The 17809-nt window shown below is 49.5% G+C and overlaps 8 protein-coding genes across 8 annotated transcripts; 2 read left to right on the top strand and 6 right to left on the bottom strand.

The window, feature by feature from the left end:
* Nucleotides 1–105: 105 nt before the first annotated feature.
* On the bottom strand, nt 106–3415 carry F9C07_13027 (putative hmg-CoA reductase; the record flags this gene model as incomplete). Its single annotated transcript, XM_041295741.1, has 3 exons — nt 106–388; nt 466–3014; nt 3113–3415. The coding sequence occupies 3 exons, from the start codon at nt 3413–3415 to the stop codon at nt 106–108; spliced, it is 3135 nt and encodes a 1044-aa protein (XP_041150879.1).
* Nucleotides 3416–4131: 716 nt separating this feature from the next.
* On the bottom strand, nt 4132–5552 carry F9C07_2224625 (uncharacterized protein; the record flags this gene model as incomplete). The annotated part of the gene is made up of 3 exons (XM_071509755.1): nt 5097–5552; nt 4910–5054; nt 4132–4866 (listed from the first exon to the last, which is right to left on the bottom strand). Exons 1-3 carry the CDS (start codon nt 5294–5296, stop codon nt 4132–4134), a joined length of 1080 nt encoding a protein of 359 aa, XP_071367507.1. The 5' UTR covers nt 5297–5552.
* Nucleotides 5553–6192: 640 nt separating this feature from the next.
* F9C07_2175774 (uncharacterized protein) lies at nt 6193–8604 on the bottom strand. Its single transcript, XM_041295742.2, has 7 exons — nt 8091–8604; nt 7960–8034; nt 7634–7900; nt 7301–7578; nt 7058–7245; nt 6797–7004; nt 6193–6741 (listed from the first exon to the last, which is right to left on the bottom strand). The coding sequence occupies exons 1-7, from the start codon at nt 8203–8205 to the stop codon at nt 6274–6276; spliced, it is 1599 nt and encodes a 532-aa protein (XP_041150880.2). The 5' UTR covers nt 8206–8604; the 3' UTR covers nt 6193–6273.
* Nucleotides 8605–9862, bottom strand: F9C07_2287702 (uncharacterized protein). The gene is made up of 2 exons (XM_071510925.1): nt 9260–9862; nt 8605–9206 (listed from the first exon to the last, which is right to left on the bottom strand). Exons 1-2 carry the CDS (start codon nt 9507–9509, stop codon nt 8698–8700), a joined length of 759 nt encoding a protein of 252 aa, XP_071367506.1. The 5' UTR covers nt 9510–9862; the 3' UTR covers nt 8605–8697.
* Nucleotides 9863–10717: 855 nt separating this feature from the next.
* Nucleotides 10718–11751, top strand: F9C07_1956910 (uncharacterized protein). The gene has a single exon (XM_071508529.1). The coding sequence runs from the start codon at nt 10885–10887 to the stop codon at nt 11659–11661; it is 777 nt and encodes a 258-aa protein (XP_071367505.1). The 5' UTR covers nt 10718–10884; the 3' UTR covers nt 11662–11751.
* A 180-nt stretch (nt 11752–11931) lies between these two features.
* F9C07_2111143 (uncharacterized protein) lies at nt 11932–12306 on the bottom strand (the record flags this gene model as incomplete). Its single annotated transcript, XM_071509072.1, has 1 exon — nt 11932–12306. One exon carries the CDS (start codon nt 12304–12306, stop codon nt 11932–11934), a length of 375 nt encoding a protein of 124 aa, XP_071367504.1.
* A 1435-nt stretch (nt 12307–13741) lies between these two features.
* Nucleotides 13742–15335, bottom strand: F9C07_13034 (putative serine protein kinase; the record flags this gene model as incomplete). The annotated part of the gene is made up of 3 exons (XM_041287750.2): nt 13742–14268; nt 14345–14922; nt 14974–15335. The coding sequence occupies 3 exons, from the start codon at nt 15333–15335 to the stop codon at nt 13742–13744; spliced, it is 1467 nt and encodes a 488-aa protein (XP_041150881.2).
* A 614-nt stretch (nt 15336–15949) lies between these two features.
* On the top strand, nt 15950–16226 carry F9C07_2237353 (uncharacterized protein; the record flags this gene model as incomplete). Its single annotated transcript, XM_041295731.1, has 2 exons — nt 15950–16074; nt 16127–16226. The coding sequence occupies 2 exons, from the start codon at nt 15950–15952 to the stop codon at nt 16224–16226; spliced, it is 225 nt and encodes a 74-aa protein (XP_041150882.1).
* Between the last annotated feature and the right edge of the window lie 1583 nt (nt 16227–17809).

Here is a 17809-nt window from a genome sequence, read left to right as displayed (position 1 = left end):
CTATCTTCGACATTTTGTACATCCTCAAGAGAAAAGCCCACAGTTGCCGAAATGTAATGGCTGCCATGTTTGCCTTCGTTATAGAATAAGTTGGTTGAGGGGCAGCTAGTTCACCCTCGACGACGCCGCACTCCGATTATGCTGCATATGGGCATTGACCAAGTGACCCGCCGCCAGGGCCGAGCAAGTACTCAGTTCACCCGCCAGCACGGCCGCGGCGATGATCCGGGCCAAGCGGCGGGCATTCGCGCCGGGATCGGTGGGATGGGCGCCGCGGACTCCCAGCAAGTCCAACATGGCTCCCTGGGCTTCGAGGATGGTGCCTCCACCGATGGTTCCGACCTCCATGGAGGGCATGGAGACGGCGATGTGCAGGTTTCCGTCGATACTAGAGCATTCAATGTGAGTATAATTCATACCATATCGAAGGGAAGCAGGGGGACCACAAGAGGGAGGGGGACCTACTTCTTCATCGTCGTGATACAGCTACTGCTCTCCACATTCTGGGCGGGATCCTGTCCGGTAGCCAAGAACACGGCCTGAACTAGGTTGGATGCATGGGCGTTGAACCCACCCATACTACCGGCCATGGCGCTACCCACCAGGTTCTTAGCTGTATTGAGCTCAACCAGGGCATCGACTTCGGTCTTCAGAACCTTCCGGACGGTCTCGGCGGGAATAGTAGCTTCAGCGATGACCGACTTGCCGCGGCCACCGATCCAGTTGATAGCAGCAGATTTCTTGTCAGCACAGAAGTTACCGGACAGCGTAATAGTGTTCATATCGGGGAACCCGTGGGCGGTCATCGCCTGCAAAGCCTGCTCAATACCCTTAGAGATCATGTTCATGCCCATGGCGTCGCCTGTCGTGGTGCGGAACCGGATGTAGAGGTAGGTGCCGGCCTGGGCGAAGGTCAGGCTCTGCAGACGAGCGAAGCGGCTGGTGGCGTTGAAGGTGTCGGTGAGGACCCGACGACCGATGGGGGACTCAGCCCAGCGCTGAGCTTCGGCGGCGCGTTTCGCCGACGGAAATCCCAGGCAGGGGCCTCGCGTCATGCCGTCGCCTTTGAGCGTCGTCACGGCACCGCCGCCGGCGTTGATCGCCTTGCAGCCCCGGCTGGCGCTGGCAACCAGCACACCCTCCGTCGTGGCCATCGGGATGAAATATGCCTGACCGTCGATCACCATGGGTCCCGCGAGTCCCAGGGGCAGGGGCAGGTATCCGATCACGTTCTCGCAGCAGGCGCCGTGCACCAGCTCGTAGTTGTAGTTCTGGTAGGGGAGCAGCGAGTTCTGGATACCGCCGCTGAGGTCCTGAGTCGAAGGCGTTCGCGACACGATGATCCGGCGGATGCGAACTGCACGAGTGAATGCCTCCAGCCTAGTTGTTGCTGTGCTTGATGATCCTGCTGAGACAATGTTCTCCAAGGTCTTCTCTAAGCTGTATCCGGGAATCTTGCCACGGAGACATAGCTCCGCCAGCTCGTCGTCGGTCAGAGATTCCGTCTGGTTCGCTCTGAACAGAGCCTCAATTTCCTCAAAGCTGCGAGAAGGGGGCGCAGGGGGAGATGCAGCACTAGGGACCTGTGCGGGCGACGAAGAGGGTGCAGGTGCAGCAGGTTCTTTCGGTGCGTCAGGAGAAACATGCCAGCGGGCGGCGTGGATCAGATGATTGTTGAGGTAAAGACTGAGAACCAAAGCGCCCATGAGACAGAGTCGGCCCAGGGGTGTTTCCAGCCCGGCCAATACGCCGTCAAATCCAGGACGTCTCCCGGTCGATACATCCAATCCAGATGCTTCGATGACATATCTGATCGGCGGTAGTACCGTTACCCGTGTCTCAACTCCGCCGGCACGGGCATCCAAATAGATATCGTTCAGACCGTTGGCAGCCACTTTGAGTGGACTGACGGTGGTTGGAGTAAAAGCAGCTTTGGTCATGAAACCTCCCATAACGCGGTAAAAGAATGATGACAGCTGGAGTACATTGACGAGCACGAACCCGCCGACCATGATCAGCTTCCACCGGGCCACACTGGTCGCATTGACCTTGTACCCGAAGATCCGCGGCCCATGTTGCTCATCTGCCAGATCCAGGGTGTTGGGCTTTCGGATCCGGGTCACCTCCAGTTTGACGCAGAGAATGGTGGCGTAGAAGGTGAAAAGAAGGATGGCGTCGAAGAGCACCATCCATGCAGCCAAAAAGCAGAACTGGCCGAACCGTTCCCGTGGCTGGAGGACCGCTCCCAATGCGAGAGCCCCGATCTCAAGTAGATACGACTGGATGATGGACCATCCTTCTCTGTTGATTGCGACTAGCATGGTGTTGGGGATCATATGGCGCTGCCGGTTGTCCTTGCTGTCGGCAGCCTCTCGGGGCGGCGAGACACGCCGGCGCTCCTTCGATGCGTGGAGAGCAGCACGGGTAAATCGGATCGGCTTCTCGAATCCCACGATCAAAACCAAGAAGGGAATTCCTTCTGAGAGTAGAAACATGTCGACTGGTACGCCGCAGGCTGTCGTTACCCCAAGTCCGAGCACGAAGGCAAATGCCCCAGAAAGCAGCACGGAGGCTGCCAGCCAGAAACGCGAGCCCAAGTGACGCATCGCTCGGAAGAGTGAGACCAGGGTCATATTCAGCGCAAGGTAACCTAAACCGATGATGACCAAATCAACCGTCTCGGCGTGTTTGGCCCGGTGAAGGAATGAGAGCCATGAGCTTCCCAGCCAGCGGCCCAGTGAAAGCCTGCCCTCTCCGTGAGGAGACCTGGTCGCCCAGCTATGATCCTTCTTATCCGAGGCAACAAATTCCACCTCCTCTAGAAAAACGCTCAATTGGGTATACGGAACTCGGTAAGCCAGCGAGAATTCATTGGAGATTGAGGTGAAGAAGTTGGAGGTTGGCGTGATCGGTTCTGCGCCCACTGAGTCGGGCAGTGTGTTCATTAAGGCGGGGCTGCTATCGGCAGAGGCAACGGGGAAGGTAAGAGTGACAAGAGCCCAGTGGTGGTCGACCTGGTTAGAGAGAAAGCGAGAGCAACGCGGTCGCAGTCAGCACGCAAGCAAGCTTTGGGGATTGAAGGAACTGAAAAGAAAGAAGGTTCTTATCATACTCGGCCATTGCCAGCAGTCGCCTCAGACAGGTCATCTACCTGCCATCTCCACGAGCTTGTCTCACCAACCCGGAGACTTCGGCTGCCCCAGAGGAATGACTCGACGTTCAAGGGAGCGGCGTCAGTCTTGGAGGTGAGGCCTCGGTTGGCAGCGCGAAAGGTGACTTCTAAAACTTGGAGATAAGTGGTTGTGGCAATCAGAGCAGTCGCCAGAAACGTGTGAATGGGATGTCGACACACTTGGCCGATCACTGCACGTAATCCCTTGGTGACCTGGTGCTGCACCCAGTCAGACTTTGGCATCACGAGCCGTTAGAGGATGGATAGTATCAGATAGGATTGTGTGTGTGGTCAATGTGGAAAGGATTGGATAGGGGGATATTGTGTTGCTGGCCCGATAGAAGGGGAGAGAGTGGGAGAGAGAAAATTACGACCAGGCATACCATGAAAGAAATATGATGAACCTGGTATAGTTCAGTATACTATGCCAAAGGAATAAGCACTAAGGCGCGGGCCATGACCAGGGAGATCACGTCTCCACCGGACCCTCCTCCAATAAGTATTAAGCGCTATGTACAGCGAACTAAATCTAGCTTATTATCCAGCCAATGAGGCCTATTGATTTTAGGCCCCACTATACTATCTACCAATTATAATCGTAAAAACCCCTGGATTATTGCCTAGTCCGCCTCTAATTTAGCCCTGTCGTATTTTACCGCTTCGTAAAAGAAGGGTTTATTCTATCTCAACACCTACTAAGTTTGGACACTGCAATCCCTAGACTTAAGGCCTAGTCTCCGGGTATTACCACTACCACTAGCTGTGGTGGTTTGTTTCCTTCAAGGGCTCTATAACTTTATAGTCAAGTTTTACTATCCTTAACTGTTTCAATTAATTACGTGTTACCAGTATTCATCTTGTTATTAAAATATATCGTATTAATTATATACTCCGACCATTCTAGGGACAGGAATTCTAGTACAATTGCTCAACTCAGAGACACCGATATTTCCACGTGGTCACTGCACCCTAACTTCCTCGACATTCTCTGTCCTTGTCTCCTCAAGCCCAAACTCGGCATTCAACTCATCGCGTAACGCAAGACTCCGAATCAGCAAAGACAAAGGCACCCCAAGCGCAGCAAAAGCAATCCCAACCTGCCACACAAGCTTCAAGCTGTCCACATACACGCTCACCACCTGCGCCTTAACCACAGGCGTATCATCCAGCGATTCCATAAAAGCTTTAGTAGCAAGTTGATACGCACCACCACCCACAAGAACGCCCCGCAACTGTGGACTAGCAATACGACCCACGAGGTCCGTAAACCTCGAATTAAAAACCGCCGAGGGAATCGAAACACACCAAATGGAACCAAAACTACGCAGAAACGCCCAGGTAGCCGTAGCAGTCGCGACATCGGACTCGGGCAAACTGGCCAGAACAGCGGGAAGCGTGGCGATGAGGAAAATGCCAGAGCCAAGAGCTAGTATCACTTGGTAGATGACCCAGCGGACAGTGTTGGTGCGGTCATCGAGCATGGTGAACAGGCCCATTCCGATGGCCATGAGGATGAACCCGGCGACGCGGAGCGGCTTGTATTTGCCTGTGACGGTGATGAGGACTCCGCCGACGATGGCGCCGGGGACCATGGGGATGAAGGAGGCGAATAGGTCAATGCCGGATTTCTTGGGCGTGGCTTCGAGGACCAATTGGAAGTAGACGGGGAGGCACCAGGTCGGCAACAATGATCTCTGTCACCACGTTGATTCCGCCACCGCCGAGACCCTGGATGACTCGGGCCGCAATGAGCATCTCCGTACTCGATGCGCCACCGCCGAGACCACTTACCAAGGCGAAGAGAGCCACGGAGAGGATGGTCGGCCATCGGCGGCCAAAGATATTGGCAACTTGGCCGTATAAAGGCTGAACGGCGGTTTGGCTGACGAAGTACCCGTTGATTGCCCAGACGTATAGTTCCTACGAGTCTAGGTTGTGGGATATGGTGGGCAGGACAGTGGAAAGGATGGTTGTGTCAAGAGCACTCAGCAAGCCCCCGACGCATAGACCGGGGAAGATGGCCCAGAACCGCCATCCATAGCCCTTTTTGGCAGGCTTCGGCTCGTCTGGGAGGGCTTGGGCATCGGTGCTGCTCGTTGTCGGTATGGCATTCTCAACAGCCATGATAATAAAATGGCAATCGGTGAATTGAGTCGATTGATATAATTGCCCTTACGAAGAGCAGTAGCCACGTTACTTATTAAAGGCGCATCAGTTTTATAGGTTTAATAGGGGTAGGCTTGGATATCTTCGGTGGACGCCCAATTCGGGTAAAACCCGCCGAATGAAAGAAAACACACCGAGGAAAAAAAAAAAAAAAAAGGAAATTCAAAGAAATAAACTAAAATAACATAAAGACGGAACATATAGGAGAGAATAGCCACTCGCTTAATTACATTGTCACTTCTCCTTTAGTAATTGGATCAAACGCGCCTCCATGTCATTCGGCTTCGTTGTTGGTGACCAGCGACTTCTCGCCCATTTAAAGCGATCAATGGCAAACTAAGCAATATTGTTACTGTTCCTGTTCGGCCATCATGTAGGACATTCGAATCAATACCTCGGTAAAATTCCACGTAATCCTCTGACACCCCAAGGATCCTCTCTTCTGCTGTTTCAGCCAGCGATAGAGGGGTGCTGCCTGACCTCCATTGACGTCTATTTTCGCCAACACCGGAAACGTCACCCCATAGTTGAGCTTGCAGAAGCTCTGAATGTCGTCGTTGGACCCGGGTTCCTGCCACAGGGACTGATTACAAGGGAATGCCAATGACAAAGTCCTCGTCGTACTTTTCCCGAAGCCGACGGTAGAGATCCTCCAAGCCTTGGTACTGGGGAGTAAAGCTGCATTTCGAGGCCTTATATCAAGATATATACAAAGTAGTAACTTAACTACTTGTCATCAAGTGACGATGAGCATAACCTAGCATCTGCTGTATGTGGTGTAAATCTCGATGCCATATAAAGTAGCTACACTACACAATATCCACATCGCACAGTTCGTGGACTACTGCCGTGTCTTGATAATTTGAGAACCTTTCATTATGTTTAAGACTCTACTGTACGAAGTATTACTAGCTCACCAAGAACGGAAATTAATCCTACACACCCGTTCCTCGGCCTCTATCTAGTTCATAAACTGACCTTGTAGTCCCTCGCAACTCACTGCGCGCATTGCTGCGTGCATCCAACTCCCGCCGCGGGGCTTCAGCTGGTAGTTCACCTCCCACGCGGCCCATCGTTACCGGTGCATTATCTGGCCACTTTTCACCCCGTGGTTCCTTCTGATAATCTCGCCGTCGCTTTCTCAGGGCGAAGAAGATTATTGCCAATATGATAGCTGCACCGGCAACGCCACCCACCACACCACCTACTATCGGCCCGACTTTCGTCGATGAACCACTAGTGCTGGTTGATGGGTCGGGTTGCGCATCCGGTGAGTTAGTGGTATCGTTGGGTTTCTGCACAAAAAGTGATTTCAAAGCTGGATCAGCCCACGTCGATGGATAGGGCGAGGATTTAATGTCATTGGCTGTTGCGGAGGGGAGTGAATATGTCGATAGTCCAGGCTGTGGATGGGTGAGCTTATATCCTAAACATTTGAGGAAAGGCAAAGGGTCATACGTCGAATTGGGTCCGGATGACCTCTGATTGAGCGTCATATACAAACGCCGGCATATCATAGCATCCTGCACCGGCGTCGTCTGACCACGCGAGTCGGCCTCCTACACCGAATATCTGCCGTCCATACGCTTGACATACATGAGTCATACGTGGCTTGTTCAGCGACGCGGCTTGAAACCATTTGAACGATGGGATCGATAGATAGGAGCTGGTGAGTCGGTGTTAGGTTGGATTGTTCTATATGGAATGATTGGAACATACACGTCCGTGAGGGAGTCTTTCGATTTGTAGTCCGCTCCGCCAATAACATAGACCTGGTACGACGACGTGGAGAGATCTTTTTCGACAACTGCACAGAACTGGGTTCGTGATGCCACGCTGCCGGTAGTGGTTTGATTGTACCATTTGTTCCCTGCAATATCATAGACCCATGCATAATTCCATTGGTTCTGGTATTTTGCTTTAGTAAGGGGTTTCCAGCAATGCTGCAGTCCAAACACTCACTGGAGTCAAAGTTGCATTGATCCCATTCTGGATAGACGGAACTTCGCCTCCCACAAACACCAGGACCCCCTTTTCTCCAATGGGAAGATATACCAGCGCTCCCTGTTGCACGGGGGCAAACGGCGCATCCAACTGTGTAAATGTTCCCGTGGTTGTGTTGAACTGAATCATCCCCGTCGCATAGTCCACCGTGCTATCGGTGATGGCGGGCGTTGTATCGCTGTTTTGAAACCCGTCTACCCAATACGCAGCTTGGATCTGGGGCGCATCGACGTATGCTATTCTATACGTTAAAATGTAGATCCAGCCACGCATAGATAGAGTAAGACATACCCCCTCCCTGTAGTCGCACTGGCTTGATACTTGTCTGCTGTAATTTCCATGACCCATCGGCAATAGTGTATGTCCACAACCCCTGGTCTACCGATGCGACGTCTAGGTAATTCCCACCATACGTAAAGAGTGTCGTATTGGCCTTGTCTGACCACAGCGCTTGACCCTTGATTTTCGGGACCTCACTGTCGACCAAGCTCATTTTATATTTTGCGCCGTCATCAGTCGAGAAGGAGGAGGATAGATCGAGTTGCACGAGATAATTGTCTACTGGAAGATTAGCGGGAACGACCAGATGTTTAAAGCTCGAGGAGAGGAGCGTGTACTCGAGGAATTCGTGTCTCCGGGAATGAGACCTCCGTCGAGATCTACCATGTACAGGACATCGTTGACAATGTTCGCTGTATTCGTTAGTCGTTATGACTCTTCCATTGCGGAGGTGGATCAAGGCGCATACCCCCGAAAGTGTAACTCCGACAAAATCCATCCGATAAGTCGCTCAATACCTTGGCTTCACCTAGAGATAACAGCGAAACCAGGTGGACAAAACCCAGGGACATGAGCCATGCCATGGTAGGCCAGTGATTTGATTATGTCGAATGTCAAGCGGCGAGATTCCATTATGAAAGGGGCAGAAGCTCGCTTCCAGGGATTCACAACATTTGATTTAAATACCGCCAGGTTGGCCGCAAATTTGAAATCAGTCCAGCATGATGATACTCGCACTAGCTTTCTAGCGTCTTGTACCCCTCGTTCTGGATCCAACGAGGTGACCCTTTTTTATCGCCGGCGCCTCGCAGGGCCCACCTCGAAACAGCCTTGCATTCATTGTGGAGTGGGCCGAGGTGTGACCTAACAAGCATTTTACTGCCGTTCATAGAGCTGTTCAAACGCTAATCATCTATCCTCTACCGTGTCTGGCTCACAGGTATTTCATGCCATCCTTTCACTCATGTGATTTATAGCGAAGATGTGGTGATGTGTAGCATCATCTGATTATATTTCTCTATGCGGTTTTTATCGAACAAAGCCAACCCACGCCTTGGATGAAAGGCCCCGCTAAATCATAAGTCTAATATTGCATTCCCAGTAGACAACACAGCAGCCATATTCCCCACGTTCGTGATAATGGACTTATTCCCACCACTCAAGCACCAACAGGTCCCCTTATCCTGACTGCCCGTGCCCTCGAAGTTATAAGTGCAGCCGACATCAGTTCGATCCTGGAAATTGTTCATGGAATTGCAAAGAGCAAGGCAATCCGCGAATGAGCTCTGGACACTTGACGAGAGATCTTTCTTCGAGCTTGAACTGATATCGGCGTCGCAGAAGATATAATAGCTCGAGTTTCCCGATCCACCTGAGACATTTCTGATTTCAGTGTTGTTGGCATCGGGGCAGGTATAGTTTGTGTTTTTGTTAAAGAGGGTGGTGGATGTTGGTGATGGAGCTGATGTTGATGTGCTGGGTGATGAGGCTGTGTCTGACGATGTGGATGAGGGCGATGATGAAGGGGTTGATGTACTTTTTGAGCTGGTGGTCGCCGTAGGAGGCGTCGACACAGAATGCGACCCTGCAAAGGTTTAATATAAGCCCTTGTATGTTGAAGTGGCTCTGGAAACATACTAGTAAGGCCAACTCCCAGCCCAACAGCCAAGGCGATTACGATCGCGACAAGTGCTGCTACTATTACAGCAAGCCAGAAGGTCATCTTGCGTAGCCCACATATTCTGCTTTCGCGAGGCACGGACTCATTGGCTAACACAGGCACGACGACATGGTGAGGGTTGTTTTGATTAGGAATGGGTTCTAGTCCCGCCTGAACAACTTCTATACCCTGAATTTGCGATACCTCTTTGAATGAGTCGGTCATCATGGGATTGGTGGGCGAGAGAACTTGGCTTTAACAGAAAATAAAAAAGAAATGAGAAGAAAAGGAAGCCGAGAGTAGATATGCGAAGTTATCGTAGGCGCTCTAACGGCCCCATTCTGCCTTGTGTCAAATTGATGTTTGGCGCTTAGAATGGTACGATAACTGGCGCTTGTTGGCCATATCCCTGCAAAGGGTTCCATCCGGCATCCTGGTCTACTTGTATTTATTCCCCGTAGAATTTATCCGAGGGCCAATCGATGAGCTTACAGAGGTAAATATAGGTTAACCGTAATTCACATTCAAAGGTCGACTTGGGTATATTCTTAACCAATGCCAAGCGTCACGACGGACCGAATCTAGGTTACGGGTCAACTTGCGATTTTTTACCGTTGGCGTTTCACATTAAGCCACGAACTTATGTTATTCTATATTATCATATGAATTTGAAGATGAAATTTGCTGATTAGGTCAAAGTTTATAGCTTAACCAAGATCTTTAAATGCCCTACAGGAATATCATATCTTTTGTGTGTATCTCACGTGCTACTTACGAACCCTAAAGAGGGGTCTAGCATAGCTGCAGCCACGTCAATACATAGTTACATAAGTCAACGTATATCGCGTTCATGCAGACTCGGCCAGGTAAGGACTTCGCATACCCATTTATGATCTTATAACCTGTTCCTATTTATTCCGAGCCCTTTCAGGGAGGGGTCGTCCACAGCCTTGGCCTAAAATTCGTGGTAACATTGGGGTATATTGCATTCTGTTCCAGTGAGCTAGCTATGCAGCTTCCCGACTAATTATGGTGGCGAGGTGCATTGGTGAACCCTCGGCGCGTATCGTAGGGCAGGGGTTTGCGTTAGTAAGGCCACCGGATTGGAGGGAATCCCGGTCAGTTAGCGCCAAGGGTCTCGCTGTAAAACAGCTCATTTCCCTGAGATGCGAGCGGTTGGATTCCACTCATAATGTGATTGTAGACCATGTTCGCCTCTTATTGTTGCTCAGCTTCGAGCGATTCTCATCCACTACATCCCGCCTATGAATCAGCTATTTTCACGCCGCAAAATTTAAGATTGGCCTAGCACGAACATCTACAAACTGAGTGTTTCGATTAGGGTGCAGCGCTGCTCAGACTACACAACTAGGGTTGGATCTTATTGCTTTTGGTGTAAGGCCCGACCCTCTTTTTCTGGATCTCAAAAGTCTGAGGTGGATTTTCTCAATCAACTGCGCCAGGGTAAATTGAGAATTTCTGTATATATGTTGTCACCTGTGGACAACATTATCTGCCCAGTCATCATATAAGTGGCCTTACGCAACAGGCCAAGCGGTTTCTAGATCTATATACACCGAAGGAGAGCTGTACGGGTAAACTCATGGAGAGAAGCCTCAGTGCTGAAGGTCTCGAGGTCGCACGAGTCGAAGGCCTCGAATACAACAGATATGCAGAGGGTCTACAGTATGTACCCCCGGAACCGACGCGCAATGGGGTATCGAATGGTCCGTATATGATCGAACAGTTCCCAGAAAAAGGGAGCCCACAGAACAGAATTTGCGGCGTACGCAGAACAAGCTTCTGGGTAATACTCGCTTTGATAATAGCGTTCATTATCGGCGGCGCAATTGGTGGAGGAATAGGCGGTTCGCTAGCAGCCAAGAAGAGCACCAACCCGCAGCCGTCAATACCAGCTTCGATAACTTCATCCGCTCCTGTTACATCCACTTCTGCTACATCTTCTAGTGAATCGGGGCGGTCAATAACAGCTTCGACAACCTCTTCTGCCCCCGTTACATCCGGCACAAGTGGTATAGCCGCTAACTCGTGCCCAGGAATCAATCAAACTATCGTCACGGGCTCCACTGGATCTGCGTTTACGGTTCTCTGTGGCGTTGACTGGCCAAAGGGCGTTCAAGCAATAAATGGCAAGGGAAAGGTGAGTGATATTGGTCGTGCGACTGTATACTCTATACAAGAATGTATCGACAGCTGTCTTGGTTCTCACAAGGAAGATTGCAAAGGCGTCACTTATTCGGCCAATTTGACGTCCTCATTTGATGGTGGACAGGATGGAAACTGTTTCTTTAAAGACAAAGCTGGCATATACTTTCCAGGGGGTGATACAATCATATCTGCAGGAGTTATTGGGGGTTAATAAATCAACGGCTCCGAATTGATGTATATCAAGCTTTACTTCCAGTCGAATCCATAATACATTGAGTTTATACCAATCCAGATTTCTGTGTCTAGATGACTGTAGGCTAACTAATGTAAACATTAGCTTTACAAAAGCCTTCAACTTGTGGGGGTTTGAATAGCGGAGTTAAGTGGAGTCCGTTGCAGAGACTGGGTTAGCCAATTATGAGCCCTTTATGTCTATGGCCGATCAGCTTTGGAGTCCTTCAAAGCACCAGCCCTTTTCCCTCTATCTAGCCTTAAGGCTCACGAGCACGGACGTTTCTATTTTGAGAAGAGGAATGATAACTGTTAATATCTCCGTGCAGAAATTCATCATCGACCCTGCAAAGACGATAGCGGTTAGGGAAAGCTTCAAATCCATGAGACTGCAAGAAGACAAACCATCGTAGCCAACTGACGCAGACGACACCAATGACACCATGAGGATTAAATTGAGCTTCACGAGGTGCCATGTACGATACCATGGCTTAGACCCTTGTGGTAGAACCTTTAATGCATTGTCAGAATCGGGGGACTTTTCGGCGAGATTGGCCACTGTACTCACTGCGCGAAGCTTCGAGCCCGCTGCTAGCTCCGTTTCCTTCCTTTTCAAAGTCACCATCTTCTCAAAGAAGCCAGCTTATCGGCCTGCGTTCGTATGTTCAAGAAGCAGCGAGAAATATATCGCTTGAATTACCAAAGGCGGATAATTGGCTGGAATCATTGGCTGTGATGAGGAACTATGGTAGGATGTAGGGAGAAGAAGCGAGACACTTATCACAACTAGCGATAGCGGTGTAATTAATAGAAACAACATCAAAGGGTTCAGGGGAGATTTTTGAGTTACATCATCTACATCCCTGCTGTATGATACTGAAGTTGGTTCCCCATGGGGAATGACCCACTCGTGTCACGCTCATAGGTTCAGATGAGAATGATTGATCTTGGAGAATATCGGCAAGTGGAGTCTCAATGCCCTAACCAATCCTGCCTTCCGCTACTCCCCGAAACTAAACGATACATACCTGATACTCCGTAGTTAGTCTTAGTCTGTCTGTCGTAGAAAAGTTGCTCTTAGCGCAATTTCTATTGCTGGATACTCCAGGGCGTCTCGCATACCTTGTGCCCTGGCTTCCTGTAGAATTATTGTATCAGGCGATAGCCCTATTTTGAAGTAGACACCCCTGGTCTGGACCGAGAACACTGCTCAACATTTACGAGTAAGTAGATTTTTGACGCTACTACAAAATACTCGCCGTCTATGTTTCTCTTGTCGCAGGGTTGCTACTACCTCTCTTTGAAAATATTCCAGAGCATTACAACAGTTTTGCGGCTGGATTCTCTGCGTCTATAGCAAGAATCGGAATCCCTGTCTTACTGCCAATCCAGGCAAGCCATGCTCTTCATTATCATGAGCATCCGTCCCCAGATCAATGCCCTCTTCCTAGTCAAGTTTCTTATTCAATCTTCCAAGATAGATGCGAAGAATGGTGGAAAATATAATCGTCATAGAACACATTCCGATGTTAACGCTGAAAGCGATGGTATAACGAGGAGCGCCTGAGTCTATATAGCAAGATCATTAGCGATTTCATATTACTGCCCTTGAACAAAGAACAAACCGAGGTAAAGGTAAGGCGCGTAAATCTGACACACATTACTGAGACAGTTGATGAAAGCTAAGGCAGCTGCACGTTTTGCGAAGGGACGCGGGAGGACTGCGACTGTTAGTAGGAATTATCTGCGATTGCATGACAGGGTGGTTTCTGCAGGAATCTTTGAAAACAGAGCAACATTCTCCATGGATGCTTGGATTTGACATTGAATTATCGATCATTCTTCGCAGTCTCATACACATTTTATTTGAAGGCAAGGTCTATACTGTTACAGTATAAGCGGCATCACCTTTACAATAGCCAAGCCTATCTCAGATTATAGTAAAATAGACTGGACTACTAATGTCAAAATAATGCTCCCTTACGTTTTGGTCAAATTAAACTATAATCCTTTCGTAACAGTTCAAAAACTCTCCCATTCTATGAATGGTTAATACTGGTCTATACCCTGGCCGACTCGCTCTCAACGTCAATCTCGCAGAACCATGGATCAGACAAGATTTCCGCAGGCGACGGTCTCTTCGCGGGATCATATTGCAAAATCCATCGAATCAGCGCCTTCACTTTGCGGGCTTCCTCCTCATCAAGATCCGGGCCTGCCTGATCGAACAACTCTTCCATGGACGTCTGCTCCACCATAAGCGGTTCCTCCCCCGGAGCAACTCCCCCAAGCTGACAATTAAAGAGCTTCCTCTCGGACGTAAAGTACAGCGACGAGGTCTTCCAATGCTTGAAGAGCTCGTCGGGGAGGGCGCCGAGCCGGTCAGAAAGGGAGAGAAGATGGTCATCATCTTCAAAGTCGGACCCTGGTATACAGAAGAGTGGCTGTCCAGTGATGAGCTCGAACACAAGGCAGCCGAAACTCCAGATATCAAGAGTGTTGTCGACAGCTCCGGTAAGAATTAACTCGGGAGCTCGGAGACCGAGTGGAGTGACGGGCTTTGTTGGTGGGTCGGTAAAGAAATATGCTGTTCAGAATTGACAAGTATGAGTATAGATATTCGTCAATGAAAGGAGACAAAGAATCAAACTGGAGGGACTGACCGCCGCCCATATCGGATAATTTGACCTTGAAGCCTTCGGCGTAGTAGGTAAAGGGCACCAGCGGCTGCGCAACGCAAAGATAACGAGGAGCCCACTTATCTTCTTTACCGTCTAGCCTCTGTACCGGGGGCGAGATCGACTCGGCTTGTACATCTTCCTCTTGCCGGAGCACGTCCTCGGGCGTCGAGCCGATATCGTCAAGAGTGAAGAGTATGTTCCCAGGCTGGAAGTCTCCATGGGCGATGCCATTTTCGTGAAGGAATGCAAGAGCCTGCAAGGATTGCTTGAGGATGCTCTTTGCCATGCGAAGAGGATAGCGAATCTTCATTCCTCGCATGCGAGGTTTAAATTGTGGCAGCTCTTCGACCATGGTATTCACACTCGGACCCATCGGCTCGAATACCAGGCACCTGTGGACGCCATTGGGGCCGTGGTGTTCGAACTCGCCTAGCAGTCGCGTGATATGCCGGCCCCCTTCTGCTGGTGCGACTTCGGTGATGTGGCGTAAGATTCGTAGCTCGGTTGTCGATCCCGAGATTTCCGACACAAGAATCTTCAGGGCGACATATCCACGGTTTCTAAAACGAAATAAGCAACAATGAACTACAAAATACAAAAGATGGACTTACTTTAGGTCACGGGCCAGCCAAACGGTTGAGTAGGAACCCTCGCCGAGCTTCCGGATGACCTTGTACTGACCGTTGTTGAAGATATCGCCGAGAACAACGGGATGATAACCGCCCGGCCGGTAATCCTCCACCCACTCACAGGGCAATGTAATAGGTTCGAATCTCCACTCGTCATCTATTACGGCCCTCGATGGTGGAGTGGGAGGAGGCGAGGTACTCATGGCTGCGATGAAGATTCTTTGTCTGAGAGTTGCCGACTGCAATATTTTGCAGGAGATGAAGGATTGTGATGGTGGGAGTCTAAAAGTCCGGGAGAAACCAGATAGATGATCCCAAAGAGGGGCAGGGCCTCGGCGGTACATTTATGCTCTCTCGATATGGACGAGGTCTCGGAACTTGTTACGGAACGCGCGCCATGGCGCGTACTATTTTTAATCATCGTAGTCCGATATGACTAAGAAGCCTGAGCTATTTTCATTGGCCTACCTGATGTATGGCTCGTTCCCTCGCCTCATGGGGTCAAGCCGCGACGAAGGCCGACGTGACAGAACAGCAACTAATGGAAACCATGTACGAGCGCAGCACTGGTACTTACGCGCTTTCCTGGCACCGTTATGTTGATCATGGATATCTAGCACGTTCCGATAGACGCTCTACCCTTGTTCAATAATGCACTTACCGAAGGAGCAAGCACGTTCACTGGATCGTTAGTCGTGGCCGGCCATACCAGGTTACAACAGAGGCCATGATCCCAGCGCTTATGCACCTCAATCACCAAAGTAAAGTCGTTGAATGGAAGGTCGAGATTCCTAGGCAGCCATTGTTCATGATCCCATTGATGTGAGCAACGAATATAAATTGACGATGAGTTCGCCATAGCACAACTTTCGGACATGCCCAACCGCAGTATTCAAATACTATCTGCCCGTGACAACAATCGTCTTCCTTCTAAATTCATTTCCTACCTTGATTCATCATGAATTCGAGCCATGTTACTTTTGACCCGTCCAACATGTACTCGAACAATCCCCGGGAAAAGGCGACAATCATCAACTTGGTCATTAGTCAAGCACCTTCGGGGGCTGCGAGTGCCACCGTCGTGTAAGCTGGTCGCGTCCCTCATTGGAACCAAATCGCTGACAAAAGTCTTTAGGAACGGTTGGCACACCAGCCGAAGCGACAGACGGCGCCACTGTACCGTCGATTATTACAACGCCACTGGTGGCTGGATCAGCCGAAAGCATCTTATCTGACCTGTCTGAGATAGGAGAGGATGCTTGGTACCTGCCGTTTTAGATACTCTGCGGAGGTTCGGTGAACACCCTACACTTTGTCGGACACTAGCAATCCGCACCTCACCATACAACGAATAGCCAACTGCTCCCTCTCGTCTGCTGCCTGGCTTCTGTCTACGGCTATATCTTCGTGTCTTTGTCTCACGACGTTCCTATATTTGTGTTTTCATGCTTGTTCTTCAATTAATATATGTGTTGCGGACTGTATTTATGACTGTTCTTGTCGTGCTTTATTTTCCGCGTGTCTTGACTGCTAGTTTGATATGTACGGGTCTCACCTTTTGAGACGCTTCTTGTTAGGGTCCGAGTTGTTGCTTGAATAACAGAAATATGGATTAGTCCATATAGTTCAAATGTCTCATCATGTTTTACCCTTTTTAAGCGCCTGTAACGAATATACAACCTTAGATACTCAAGTGTAATATGGCGGCGATGTTTGACTGCCTTCTTAAGAAGCAGTTCACAACCGAGTGATGTGATGCGATTATGGTCACCGAAGGGGCCTCCACGATCGGCTTTATTCGACGGACTCCCTGTCAAGGCCAAACAATGCGTGATCCTGATGGGGTCAAATATGCACCAATATGGTTCAGGTCTATCTATGGAAGTGCCATAGCAGCCAGGGGTCGAAGTGGTTAGTCACTTTCCGGCAAATCTCGCCCTGTTTCGGCTCATAGGAGTGCAAGTGATCGTATATTTTTCTTGATTCCATAGCTATGGGAACTCAACTGCGAGCTTATCTGTCGTGTTGTGAACTAAACCAGCCTGTGTGCGACGAAAATGATCCGTAAAAGTTTGGCGATTCACATAGATTGCCCTTGTGTGTAAATAATCTAACCTACGTGACGAAGACAGAAACTTGGTTAAAAGTAACAAGTATAGCGCTTAGGGGCTACAGTATAATCCTAGATATTCCATAGTGGTTCTGCATAATTACTTGATAACTATTGATTATACCGATCACCCTAAAAATGGAATTACCGGCGAGAAAGTAGCTCGGTATGAGAACTTAGATGTACAAAACTTTTACTTTAACTATATAAAATAGATGTTGCCTTCACTGAAGACCCCGACGGCTTTACTCGAGAGGGCTTATTCTTATAGTAAAAAAAAAAAAAAAAAAAAAAAAAAAAAAAAAAAAAAAAAGAAAAGAAAAGAAAAGGAAAAGGAAAAGCAAAAGAAAGAAAGAGAGAGAGAGAGAAGAGACAAAGTAGTTATATAATAGCTGTGAATAAGGCCCTCGACAGCGGAGTGGGAGGAGGCGAGATACTCATGGTTCGGAGCACATGGATAGCGAGCCTATCAATTTAATTAGGAAGGCCAGGAGGGTCGAGTACACGGAGAGATGGGCTATACGTGAGTGAATTACCCATACGGAATGTCGATCATGTCGAGCTTCCGCCCTGCAGAATGAATTTTATCCGCTCATCGATCTACGGATCCGAGGTTATTACATTATACTTGTGTTGATTCTGAACAAGAAGGATGGACCTATCACTTCCCAGAACTCTGAGCAGCCAACGAAACCAGGAAGGATCTAT

Source organism: Aspergillus flavus, chromosome 8 (genome assembly GCF_009017415.1).
Source record: "Aspergillus flavus chromosome 8, complete sequence".
NCBI classification, from domain to species: domain Eukaryota; kingdom Fungi; phylum Ascomycota; class Eurotiomycetes; order Eurotiales; family Aspergillaceae; genus Aspergillus; species Aspergillus flavus.
Note: the sequence above shows the minus strand (reverse complement) of the source record. Positions and strands in the feature narration are given on the sequence as shown.

Bases quoted from the DNA above. Each gene is read 5' to 3' on its own strand.
- F9C07_2175774 (XM_041295742.2), bottom strand. From the start codon at position 8,205: ATGGCATGGCTCATGTCCCTGGGTTTTGTCCACCTGGTTTCGCTGTTA. The intron at 7,579-7,633 runs GTATGTCTTACT...CGTATAGAATAG, and splicing joins AGTGCGACTACAGGGAGGGG to CATACGTCGATGCGCCCCAG. The intron at 7,005-7,057 runs GTATGTTCCAAT...CCGACTCACCAG, and splicing joins AAAGACTCCCTCACGGACGT to CTCCTATCTATCGATCCCAT.
- F9C07_2287702 (XM_071510925.1), bottom strand. From the start codon at position 9,509: ATGATGACCGACTCATTCAAAGAGGTATCGCAAATTCAGGGTATAGAA. The intron at 9,207-9,259 runs GTATGTTTCCAG...AAACCTTTGCAG, and splicing joins GCTGGGAGTTGGCCTTACTA to GGTCGCATTCTGTGTCGACG.
- F9C07_1956910 (XM_071508529.1), top strand. From the start codon at position 10,885: ATGGAGAGAAGCCTCAGTGCTGAAGGTCTCGAGGTCGCACGAGTCGAA.